At 40.3% G+C, this 13733-nt stretch overlaps 1 protein-coding gene across 1 annotated transcript in view; it reads right to left on the minus strand.

Moving 5' to 3' along the window:
• Positions 1 to 13468, minus strand: part of PARP8 (poly (ADP-ribose) polymerase family, member 8) — a gene marked incomplete at its 5' end in the record, with an annotated part of 106832 nt that extends 93364 nt beyond the window's left edge. Inside the window, one exon of the mRNA XM_010013636.1 lies at positions 13399 to 13468. Coding sequence (XP_010011938.1) covers positions 13399 to 13468 — 70 coding nt within the window. The remainder of the gene's footprint in view (positions 1 to 13398) is intronic.
• Positions 13469 to 13733: the final 265 nt, after the last annotated feature.

The following is a 13733-nucleotide window of genomic DNA, read 5'->3' on the forward strand; positions in this document are numbered from 1 at the left end:
GAGGGGGAGAAGAAAGCTGTTATTTTTCTTTACCAATGAAATATATCCTCGATGACAAGGGCTTGATGTATCCTTCACAATTCAGTGGCTCACACAGACGGTCTGCTGGAGCTGTAACTGTCGTTTTACTCAAAACACCACAGTGAGGCAAGAATCTCACAACTGCTTTGTATTAAAAGATGGATTTAGAGCAAAATTCCACTGAAAAATACATGCATCTATGTCAACTGACATCAGATGAGTTTCACTTCACAAAAGGAACTCATTAGCTGACCCATGAGACAGAAGTTTGAATGATCATTGAAGTCTTCTGACATCTCCGTTCCTAATCAGCCATGTCCCCTAAGCACCTATGTCTCTGCTCTGGAGCCTGAATTCGGGGTGCTAGCATCCAAACAGTCTTACACAATTAGTCACAGGCACACAAAAGGATTTTGGGATAGTGAGACCAAATTTTAGAAACCTCCACAGCTAAGTGCCAAATGAGAAGGGGCCTGGACAATACGGAGGGTTTTAGAAATGTTTAGGCTATGTTTTCATGCTAGGGAAGCCTAATTGTGGGATTGGATGTTCAGTAGAGTCTTACGATGGTATCTCTACCCCTGGGACTAGGGCAAAAGCATATACTACCAAAGGAAAGAGAACACTGCCACAAAGCATTGAGCCATATTTTGGAACAAAAAAGGGCTGGCACAGATACCTCATGCCTCACAACTCCGTACAGGAGGCAAGTACCTAAATTCCCTGAGAGTATATGTCCTGACACAAGCCTGGCAGCTTTTCCTACTGGGCACCTCAGGACATTCCCTTTGCAAAGCCTATCCTCAGCAGCCTGCCAGCCCTGCTGGGAGATGGGTCCCCACACCAGCACCTCAGATGCACAGGAAAACAGATACAGGCCAGTACACCTTGCAAGGCAGGTGCTGTAAGACATAAATAAATTTCACTTGACAGATACTTGGAGAATGGTTCAAAAGGCCATCAAGTCTAAGTTTCTCTGATGCAATTGTTCCACTGCCTTCTTACCAGTACATGGGCACTTGCTTGGCATGTTCATTCATCTTCACTTTCAGGGGAAAACAAAGTTCTTGTAGATTTTATTCTAAAAGATTAGTGTTTTTTACCATGCTGTTTCTCAGGATCCCTCTGCAGGGTCATTTGCCATTTTTCTTGTGGAACTGTGACGTAGCTGGTTATCAAAGCTGTAAGTTTGGTGACCTAACTTCCAGTCATCAACACAAATGTATGTGGTTGTATCAGGAAAATAAACATGGCATGTTGCATGTTGAAGGATCCTAATGAAATCTCAGATAAAGTAGAATCCCTCACAGATGCATTTAATGGATAGTCCACTTACCAGTTATTCTCCTCACAAAATGCTAATGACCATGTAAGATGGTCAGTGTTAATAAAAATAATACTAGCAAAGGAATCACTGAGTACCAGAAGCCTCTGTAAATAAATATACATTATGTTTAAACATAAGGAGAGTTTTTAGCTAGATGGATGGCCAGGCAGACACACAGGGTTATGTTCTTTGAGTGTGGATAAAACCAGTATCATTGCTTCAGCTTTATGCAAATGACTGCAGCTACAGGTATTAAGATGGCAAAACACACCAAAGCAATTTGAACTATAAATGGAATTCTTGTAAAATGAAATTTGGCCAAACATTACATATTTGCCTCAATTACTCCAATAATTTCTAACTCAAATAAATGGACTGATAAAGGTAAAATATGACCACATAAAGGAAATCAAACTGTGCTTTGTCTTTACTTAGGCTTATGTCATCTCATCCGTTTACATAGCCTAAAGGTAGAGAGTAACAGGCTAAATGTAGAAACCTTTTATGTACTGCATTTCAGTCAAAATATCAATCAGCAGCAAAATGAAAATGCTTATGGGATAATCTCCTGAAACTTATGAAGTACAAGAATAAAAACCTCAGCAGTTCTGACTGATTGACTTCAAAATAGAAATAATTTATGCAGGAAAGTCCCAACATCACCCCAGCTCACTCAGCCTTTACCTAATAATTCATAGATTTTTCAGTAGAGTATATTATCTAGTTAATCATGAGCATATTGTCATCATTAGACACCGAAATCACTGAAGTTTGAGAGCTGTAAAGGATTCTCACTCAGTAGCAGCTAATGTCCCTGCCACGTACTACCACTGCAGAGCCATGGGCAGCATCCAACAAGGTACTTCAGAATACTAGGGACAGAATGGCTCAACTGTTTTACCTACCTGAGCCTTGAATGCATGTCAGTCAGATGCATATATTGTTAGGGGTTTTAAATTTTACTTAGAAATACTAGAATAAGGTGTGGTATTGATCAACCTCAGCCCTTCAAAATAAAATGAAACAAAACCTGGCATTATCTCCGAAGTAAATAACACTACCATAGTATGTAAGACACCCAGCTTCAACCTCCTGCCAGAATTAGTCATTATCATTAAAAATAAATGATAAACAATTCTAAGACAAAATTTACACAGGTAAACAGATAGTGAGAGAGCAGGTATTTACATTGTGCTACTCATCTTTAAATGTATATTAATTGTAAATGAAAGCAGATGGCAACAAATAACATCTTATTCTGTCTTCACTGTTTAATGCAAAATCTCTTTAATAAAGATGTGTTTATTAAAGAGATCTTTAATTAAGATGCCACACAGAGCCACTCTTTGTACTGATGTAACTCACAGCTGAATGCTGACCCGTGCTCTTTCTTTCCGTACTCCCTCCAGATTTCTCTTCTACAGTCCTTCATGCAACAGCAGCAGCAACAAAAAGGAAACAGCAAACCTCTTCCTGTGACAAGGCTCTGCCCTGTTTGGTCACACACTAGCGCTCCCCCGAGCAATGGTGCAGAACCTCTGTCACCCTCCTGGCCATTGTGGCAGCTTACCAGGAAACTGGGGGGCAAAACGCATTTGCATCAACATTTAAAAAAAACCCAAACCGCATACAGATTTGAATCAGAGAAAAATGGAAAAGAAAAAGGAGATCTTATTATGGAGAGCTCAGATGTTTTCAGAGCTATAAATCCTCTGAGGAAGAAGAAGAAAGGACAGAATGCTAGAGAGAAAGCCGACACCACTTGTCTAAAACCAACATGCATGCACGCGCTGGATGTGGTCTGGAGTGGCTGCATATGCTGCAGGTTTGTACATGCTAGGTTACTATACAAAATTAGCAATGGAAAAGAGATACTCTGTGCTCCGCGCCGGGAGAAAATATTTTATGCTTAACCTGAAGGACTCTGACCCCTCTGGGAAGCAGAGGCAATGAGAAAGGTCTGTGATCCGTCTCCAACTCCTTCTTTCCAAATTTCACAGATACTGAACTCACAGAATTCCTTCCATTTGCCTGATGAGCTTTTTGCAGGCAACAAAGATTCCACCACAGCTCCACCCCCCTCCCTTCCCCGTATTAATTCACTGAAGTAGTTAACTATTTATTTTACCTGACCTGACTCCCTGCGATTGTTCCTGTGGAGCTACGCTGCCTGTCAGCCTGATGGCAGTCACACTTGTCCAGACACGGGAGGAAGCACACACTCCCATGGCAGGCTGCCAGGATCTGCCCCACGGCCGCTGCTCCAAAATCTCTCTGATCAAAGATGGTCACTTCAGCTAGACCCTTGTCCCCCTGCACTGGGCACTGGTGAGGCTGCACCTCGGATCCTGTGTTCAGTTCTGGGCCCCTCACTGCAAGAGAGACATTGAGGTGCTGGAGCGGGGCCAGAGAAGGGCAATGGAGCTGGTGAAGGGTCTGGAGCACAAGTGTGATGAGGAACCTAGAAGGGTTTAGTCTGGAGAAGAGAAAGCTCAGGGGGGACCTTATCGCTCTCTACAGCTACCTGAAAGGAGGCTGTAGTGATGGGGTGGCTGGTCTCTTCTCCCCAGCAACAAGTGATAGGACAAGAAGAAATGGCCTCAAGCTGCACCAGGGGAGGTTTCGACTGGGTATTTGAAAAGACTTCTTCCCAGAGAAGGTGGTCAGCCATTGGAACAGGCTGCCCAGGGAAGTGGTGGAATCACCATCCCTGTAAGTGTTCAAAAACTGTGTAGATGAGGCCCTCAGTGGCATGGTTTAGTGGTGGCCTTGGCAGTCCTGAGGTAATGGTTGTAACTGGTGACCTTAAAGGTCTGTTCCAACCTGGTTGATTCTATGATTGATTCTATGGTTCTATGATCCCAGTGCTGTATTATCTGAGGTGTGGAAAAGCAGCCTTCCGGGAGGGTATGCTCAATGACTGCGCCTTCCCTCCACCTACACAGTTGTGCAGGGCATCGCCCATGGCCCTTTCCTTCCTCTGGCTGTACCTACTGGCACACCGCTTGACAGACTTCCTTAGTCATACAGGTGCCAAGGGCATGCTTCACACATCCTGTGCCTTTGGGGCTGGTGATATTCTCAACAGCCAAAGGGTTTTCAAGCCCGACCCTTAAAAAACATACCAAGGAGTCCAGCTCACACTGGTGAAACTCCACCAACAGGTTTGCAACAGGATGAGTCATTCATCACTTCTGTCATTACAAACGGAGGCAGAAGCCAACCAAGGAAAACCTCAAATAGCATCATAGAGTGCAAAAAGTCACCCTCAACCAATTATAATAGTGGACACATACATGACAACAACATTGTAATGATCCCCAAGGCAGGTACTGAACACCTCAGAAGTTCAGAGTGACAGTTAATAGCACCATGCACGTAATGAACTGTGCACTGTAACTGATGGAAATATCAGGTGGTTTTCTATATTTGCGGGAACAGAATTAGAAATAGTTACTGGAGAGATGCTCCCAAAGATCCCTAAAGAGTGCTTTATAAGGAGTAGGTAGCCCATACGGTGAAGAATGGAGAAGTGTATAAAGCAGCATCTTTTTTTTTTATTAGCTTTGCAGTTCTATTTAAAACATTTTCTATAATGCATAAAGAGCAAACAAATCTTATTGGTTCAAGCTAAAATGCATTTTTACACCTGCACAGCATCTGCAAGTGAAAGACCCCAAATTCATACATTTCTGTTCGGTCCTACTTAGGTACAACAGGAATCTCAAAAACATCCCACCTAAAAAAGATTTTAAAACTTACATCATCAAACAACTCAGGCTGCAGCTGCAACTATTTCAGCAGTGATTTCTTTCCTAGCCACCCACATATTAGACACCAAAACCAGAATTACGAACAGCAGTGAACATGTGATCACTCTGATAAATAGTATGAGCACCCCTTGTTACTCTGGTGAAACTTCCCAAGAACCTAAACAAGCATTATTAACAAGGATATATATATATATATAATCTGAAAAGAATTGGGAGATATGTGATCTACAGCTGTTCCATGTTGTTAACCTGCATTGTACAGTTGTTTAATATCAACTATTTCATGTCTGTGTATGAACATTACAGATACCAACAGTTTTTGTCAGAGTTAAAAGCACCTCTGGAAAACAAAGGGCCAGAAAAAAGAAGGGTGGGAAATGACAAATTGGGAAGGAATGGAAAGACAATTTTAAGGAATCTATGTTCTGCAGTAGCATGGCCGAAATGCATATGGCCATTTCACACCAGGGTTAGTGTGAAACCTCTAAATTCTGCAGATTAGTGTCATCATTATCTCTCAAGGAGGGGTGCAGAGGTGGTATTCTATGCGACAAGACCTTCCCTGTGCCAGAGGGATCTTGTGGGAACATCTACATTGCAGACAGGTAAGCGCTTTGTCAAGCTTGCCTTAGTACTGGAAATGAAAGAAGAGACCACTGTCGTGTCTTGGCTAGTGCCTTTGCTCGTAGAGTTGCACCACAGGCAAACCTGAGACTCAAGTGCCACACTGCTGAGAACAGCTGTTTGCTCTGCAGGAAAACTTCTCAAGTCTCTGTCACCAGACATATCTGCCCCATTTTAGTCTGCCCCATCTTGTCCCATCCTGCCCCTAGATAAGCCATTCCCAAAGAACATAATTTACATTTCACTCAGTCAGCTTCCATGAAACTCGTCCTTACCTGTCACCTAAAATGTGAACACACATAATGCGTAAGTTCATTTTGGTATGTAACTAATCACGCATAGATTAAACTATTCTATTAGAAGTCAATGAAGATAACATACTGCATTTATATTTAGCTTTGTTCTATTTAAACTTCCTTAACAAGATGACTATAATTACAGACAGGTCCTCAGTGCTGTAAGTTGGCACAACTTTACTGAATTCCATGGCAATTTGTCAATTTAAATTAGGTAAGAATATGGTAATCATGTTATATCACATGAAGCACAACAGAGAAATAACTTGGGACAAAATACAGATAGGAATACACTGTAAGCAGCCAGAGTAATGGTGAAATGCTCATTAGCACCAGCAATTTATGCTGATTTGCTCAGCACTTACATCAAAACTTCTGCAACTGTTACACACACTGAAAGACACTGGAAACACACTTCAGAATTTGTCACCTTTCACAGTGGTCTTTCAGTCAAGGACTTGACCCACTGTGCTGTTGGCCGATTATGCCTTACTAATAGGGGAAATACGGAAGGACTTTGCAGCCAGGGTAAGAGCTTTTCTTGACCTCAAACGACAATCGGTTTATGTCCTCCATGAACAAAATCAATAGCTTTCATAATTTTTATCCTGACTCATGTAACTGCAACTCCTGTTCTCTTCATGGACAGCAAATACCTAATCCTTATTCGCACACCAGGAGGCCAGCACCTTCCACACATCCATGCCTGCCTTGAAGCCAGACAGTGCCAGCTGTAAAAGGTATTTACACTGTGTGTTTCTTGTCCTTGGCAAAGGGCAGTTTTTAGCTGAAATACAGGATGAATGTGTTTCTTCACACTTTAAATAAAGGTTTAAACTTTATGAAGTAGTATTTTTTAGTATCTACTTATTTATGTTTAAACACACAAACAGTATAGTGGGCAGTTATTCATCACAAGGGGGACAATCTAAACCAATTAATAGCTTATAAGTAAAATGCAGATTCAGGTACAGAAAGAACCTGGAGTCTCCCTGCTCTCATCTACTCCCTATAGGGTGGTTCACAGGGAGAATGTATTTCCCTTAATTCACTATAAATAACTAAAACCAAATAAATACTAGAATTTCTCACAATTTTCCATTTTAAATAAGAATCCCAAAACAAACAAATAAAATGTAACAGCCAAAACATGGAATTGTAAATGTCCTCAGATTACCTAGCAAAATACCTTAACAAGGAGAACTGGTGGCTGCTAGCTGCATGCAATTTCACTGCAGTAATGAAGGTAGAACAGCTTTAACCAACACCGAAGTTTGCTATAAAAACTCCATCAACAGCAAAATCTGGCACAGGGACTATATGCCAAAGGCAATGATGCTCTTGTGTTACACAGCTATTTAAAAATAAAAGGAAAAAAACAGAAGTACGTGCACACAGGTCTGTAAAAGGTAAGAGAGCGTGCACCTCTGGTGGGCTGATTATTGTGACTCCTTACTTCGTGCTCTAGAGACCAATACTAAACTAAATTAAAACTTCTGTTGGCCTGAGTTAACAAAACTAGTGTATGCCCAAGGAGATTCTTGCAGAGGTTATGTTCCTGCTGTTGCCACCTAAACACATCTAATTTCACTGTTCTTGTCATCCACTGATAAAACATGAGTCTTTCAACCTATAAGCCTACAAAATCCTACTACTGAAGTTTTACGCCAAGCCTTACAAGCCTTGTTCTATAAGGTGGCTAAATGTCTTTACAGCAAAATAATTCTCTAAAATTACACCTTCTTAAAAGAAAGTAATTAATACGATCAGTTTTCAGCTGGAACTCTATTAGAGCTACAACCACGTATGAAAGAATTTCATGTAATAGTCACAGACCCATATTAAACCAGTAGATTACTTTCTATAATTCCATATCCATAAGGGAAGGCTGTTGATAGTATTCCTAACTGTTCTACTAAGGCATTAACCAAATATGTTTTCCAGAAATTTTTTTGTATTTGAAGGTTGCATTTTTGGCTTATAATACTGTAAATACTGTAAAGGTCTTTTTTTTTTTTTGGCAGGGAGGAGGGAAGGGGATGTTTGTTCTTTGTGTTTGCTTGTTTGGGGCGGGGTGTTGGGGAGTGTTGGTTTTGGGGTTTGGTTGGGGATTTTTGTTCGTTTGTTTCCACTGTTTTGCATAAATGTATACTAAAATGTCTAGATTTCACAGAGTTCTAATCTGGACAAAGTCAACACAATCCTTTTAGATGTTTTCACAAAACAATCCTTGTGAAGTAATCACCATTTCTTTTTCAAATAATGTTTATACCTACAAAAAACTCTGAAACCATTCTGGGACTCAGTTTAAGATTTTGTACTGATTCTGAGTGAGGGACGGGTAAATAGGTTTTCATGTGGCCCAAAACATGTGGAATTGATCTTTTCAAATTACGTTCTCTGAGAACCTGAACACGAAGTTAATCACAGCCATCAGCAACAGAAGATAAACTGTCCTTGCACAAACCTTTCCTAAACCCTGTATAAAAGCTATTCCAGCTAAACTGAAACCATTCGGAGCAATGGATTCCATAAAAATCATACCCTTGTCTTCTTAGGTCGTATTTTCATGGACACTTTCATACTACGTAAGCTACCACTGCTTCCAAAAGGCACAGTCCGACCTTCTCTTCCCAAACATTGTATGGCCAGTAAACACACTCATGCAACAAACCCAACAGAAGAGCTAGGTTAAAACCAACCTATCAAAAAAATGTTGGTATTAAAATGGATCATTTTGCAAAGAAAAAAATGAAAATGTTCAGAAAAGTGCTCATTTTGATATTTTCTGATGGACATTATTTCACATTTTGGTTTAAAAAATGTTTTTCAGTTCTCTCTCTCCTTTCTTGCTACCGTAAATATAAGTTGAACATAAATTTTAAGATTAAAAACCACATCAATTAGCCCAAAACCACTTCTCTTCAAAGCTTTTTTGTATATGGAAGGCTTTCAGCATCATCAGGGCAACATGAGAATTTCAAAATTATTCACCAAATGAAATGTCTCATGCAGGCAGTTTAATGAAATTCACGCAAGTAGTAATCAGGCATACCACTAAACGAGGAAAAAAGGTTATCTATCTCTCTATCATGAAGTGGTTTAAACACCTGGTAGATATAATGTGCTAGGACATCAGATAGTAGTTTTCATCTCTAGCTATAGAAAGCCACAAGCGATTTAGTTACTGTTTCAGTAGCTCCCCAGCTGTGAAGTATTTCACTGTTACAGCGATGTGGGAATTAATTCAGCAGTTTCGTGAGAATTTCTGATACTACAGTATTAAGTGCTCTGTATAATCCTTTAAATAGAATACAAGCCAAATACTCAAAAAGAAAACAGCCTAAGTTAAAAATTCACCAATATTTTAGGCAAACAAAAAATAAATAAATCGCTTTGGAACAAAATTCAACTTTCTTTCCTTCTTCAGACCTGCCACAGTTACCATCACTGTATGGAAAGCAGAACACAAGAGTCCACTGTGCAAATAGGAGATGAGAATTTTGCTCACAAAATTAATCTGTATGTTCAATTCTCACAGGTCTTATCTAGTTTCTTTACAATATGCCGCAGTATTAGATCTGTTCTTTCGCACAGTCTTACTGTCATTGTCCCTCGCTGCCAATGAAAGTTAAGTACATATTTGAATAAAGAAGTATTTCAGTACTGATATGATGTCCTTGTTTAGCCTCAGAAGAAAAAAAAAAAAAAGAGAAGGGGGGGGGTGAGAAAAACGCTAAGAAAAGGAAACATCTTTTTTCAGGACAACCAAGCACTGCTTCTATGTAAACCATGTCAAATGACATATAAACTGAAAACAACTTCAGGGCATCACACATTTTTATTTGAAAAATGACAGATCAGCAGTTCGGAGCCTGCAGAGTTTCTGGAGGAGCAATGTTTCATACAGGGGTAGAAACCAGGAAAAGGAAAACAAGAGATTCTTTAAAAAAATAGGAAAAAAAAAAAAGAGAGCTCAACATGTTCACAGTTTAATATCCTTTTTAGATCCTGCAGTAAAAAGCATAAAAAATCCAGCCATTTCTGATATTCTGCCGGACGCAGTTAAAGAAGAATAAATCTTGCACAGTCACAGCACCCAAACGGACACCTCACTTTGTATAAAATCCATCACCCTACTTACTGCTTTCTGGCAATGAAATTCAAAATTACTAAACTGATAAAAAATCTGACCCATATTTAGTGCCCATATTGTGCACAAAGATGTGCTTTCTCTAATGAATTGCTAGTTGCAACCTTCCCAAACGAGGAAGCATCCCTGCAGTGTCAAACAATCCTAATAATTTGGAAGTGTGAACACAGTGCACTTAAAGAAAAAAAAAGAAGCACAGCAAAATACAGTCCAAAAGGATTAACTGAACTAACTACTTTTCTATGGGAATACACGTTAACTCCGCTGAAGAGATGATAAATTTGCTCCAGACCAGGCCTATCTATTTGGATTGATCTGCAGCATTGTTATGTACCATTTCAATATTTGAATAGTACTAATGTAGGAAGAGGCTGTGCAATCAATGCAAGCAACAAGGAAAAATCAGATGAAGTCAGAGAAGCTGGCCCCAAGAAGAAAAATCTCCCACAGGTGAACTTCATGGTTTAAAGAGCAAACACAAACAGACTTCAGGTCCTCATCATAACGGAAATAATACTGATACGGTGACTTCATGGACTTACACTGGTTTACTGAGAATCTGGCTGAGATTATAAATTAAGACCACTGACAAATGGACTTAAAGGGCACTAGAGGCAACTGCGGTATGCAGGGGAAAACCCCCAGTGATGTTTAACAGGTAGTATTGTCACCTGCCTTTTTACAACGGGAAGACAAAGAATTCTCCTTCTCAAACAGAAAACTTACTGCCTTCTTTCAAGGGTTTCTGCTCTTGTATCTAACCACTATGGCTAAAAGAAGCCATAATACACACTGACCTAAAGGAAAATCTAAGGGAAACACAAGTATGAAAAAGATTTCATTCCAAACATGGCTAATGACTGCTAACATAGTGTAATCTTCCTTACACACTACTTCTAGTCTTACTCATTTAAATCTGTTTCTCAGTTTGAACATCCACTCAGCGAACATTCATCCCTGTGGCCAATACTGAAAAGCCCGTGTTCTGTTGGTTTGAAAGACAGTCATCAGGCTGAATATGTGAAGTAACTGGACAAGGCCTGTTGGCTGACATTCAAGTCCATAATCACAAGCTAATAGAGGTTTTGTCATTTAGGGACAATTCCTGAGTGCAGTAGTTAAAAAAATGGGGTCACCACTCAAGAAGTCCACAGCTGCAGCAGTGGCAGTAAGAAAAAAATCATGGCCAAATGCAAGAAGATCCTTAAGATAGCCTTGTGCTCTCCTAAACTGTTACCATGTGCAAGTCACAGATGTTGACCCTGTAGTGGAGACTTGCCCGAATGCTGCATACACGCATTATAGCTGCTGCTCAGCCAGCACCTTCTCTGAGAAGACACCACTAACTCATCGTTGATGCAAGAAACTAAAGTTTTCAAGTTAAGTCAAGGCTTAGAGTTTTCATTTTATGTACTTCACAAGAGAGCTCACTGCCATAAACTTGCCACTGAGTACACCACTGTGCAATCAGGATATTGTACAATGTCTTTCTAGGTCATAATAAAACAAGCAGAGAACATCAAACCCTTATGTCAAAGGATGCTTTTTAACTGTCCTTAAAATGTGAAAAGGAAAGTGATATTTAAGTATGTGCTAAGTAACAAACCACTTTCACCAATTTCTGTAAGCGTAACGTTTGTTTCTCCATTCGGTTTGAATTTTCAAGGTCCTGAGATTAGTTTCCAGTCAACATTGTCATGGCAAATGCTGACCACCACTAAAATTCAAGGCTGCAGGATATAAGGCCTTCTTCCATCTGTCCTTGTAGAACTGACAATGTTTTGTTTCAACATTTATAAACCAGTTTGTTTCCAATCAGTTATGCCCTTAGGCTTTTTACTTTGTTCAGCTTGGAAACTGGAAACAATAGACAGGTTTCACTTCCTGGTTCCCTGCTGCAATATTTGGATTAGAAAACAATGCAAAGTAACTTTCAAAACCAATTGTTTTAATTACATGGTAAATAATATTTGTTAGATAATTTTTACCGAATCCACCCTTTCAAAATCGTCTTTTTAAAATAAGACCAAAACAAAAGATATTCTAAAACTCTACATGAAAGAGTATGCATTACAAGCAACTTAAAAATACATTGATTTTCAGCTCCTGGGTAAACTATTCTACTCCACTGTAAATGGAGTTGAAAACAGAAGTTGTCTTTTCCTTTAGCAGGAAGAGGCAGGGTAGTGAGGTGGGAAAGCACTTCTCTGAGTGGTTCCTGGGAAACCATCTAGGAGCCTGATCCTGCAGCCAGACCCTGAAGAATGCACAGGGGAGAGCCCACGGCTGTGGGAGTGCTGCCTGCAGCAAAAGGTTCACTTGAGAGGGAGAACAGTACTTTAACCTGACATACCATGAGAAACAAAAACAATTGCTGAAGGTAACAGGCCAACTGAGGGGGGAAAAAAAGTAAGATTAACAAATAAAAACAAGACTTCTTGCCCTGTGTAATGAAATTCAGATAAAAGAGAGATACACAGAATGTACTGTTAACACCTTACTAAGTAAAAGGCAACTAACAGCCAAGGAATGAAAACGATGTGTGTCCAAGCTTTTACATATATTCCCTTTTGAAAACAAATACAGCAAATGCTGAAATATAATTTAAAAATGTGTACATGCACAGTCCAGTTTATAACCAAAAGCTCGGGGCCACTTGGAAACAGCATTTAATCCAACATTCAATAAAAACATTTTTTAGCCTCATAAGCTATATTGACTGACATTCCACTTACTGTCCCAGGAATTTGATTTGGTCAGTTGCAGTCTTGCATTTGCCACAGGCCTAAATATGGCTTTCATGTGAAAATCTAAGGTGCTGATGTGAAATTTGGCCTACTTGTTATTAAAATAGTAGCTTTCCCTATTTTTTAACATGAATTAACTTTGTATCATAGATCGATGCCTTTGCTGTGTTTCTGGTAAGTTTACGTATGGCAGAAAATTCTACATATCCACAAAAAATCAAGGAGCAACAGTGAAACTTCACAGAGCAGCACTCAGAGGAAAGAGTCTCTGACAACTTGGACCACCTTTCTGACCACCTCCCTCAACACCTCTTCCTCAGTTTATGTTTGTGTCAAGGTAGGTGATTTACTGACCCTTCTTGCAAGAGGAAACAAAAATGCCTGCCATGGTACTGAACCTCTGCACCTCACTGCCAGCAGGAAATGAAGGGAGTCATTACTGTGGGGAAAAAAGTACCTTTTGGAGCCTCCAATATAGGTGAAGGTAAAGGTGGAGTCTGAGTACCTGAAATCTGAAAGACAAACAGCTGCGTTATTACGATTTTATTTTGGCTGAAATAGGGGGGTTTTATGGGCCCGCATTCCGGTAACCGACAAGGGGGTAGGGGTCGAGGTGTACGGAGGGAGAACCCCCCCAGCCCCTCGCAACAAGTGCCGGTGCTATGGCAACGGCCGGGATCTCCATTGTCGGGAACGGCAACAGGCAGCGGCCAGGCACGCTCCTGCGGCGGATCACCGAGGAAGCCGCGAAACCCCGGGGGCTGGGCGGGGAGGGAGGTTTGTAACGGCAAA

This window comes from Nestor notabilis, unplaced genomic scaffold, assembly GCF_000696875.1.
Source record: "Nestor notabilis isolate BGI_N333 unplaced genomic scaffold, ASM69687v1 scaffold2074, whole genome shotgun sequence".
NCBI classification, from domain to species: Eukaryota; Metazoa; Chordata; class Aves; order Psittaciformes; family Psittacidae; genus Nestor; species Nestor notabilis.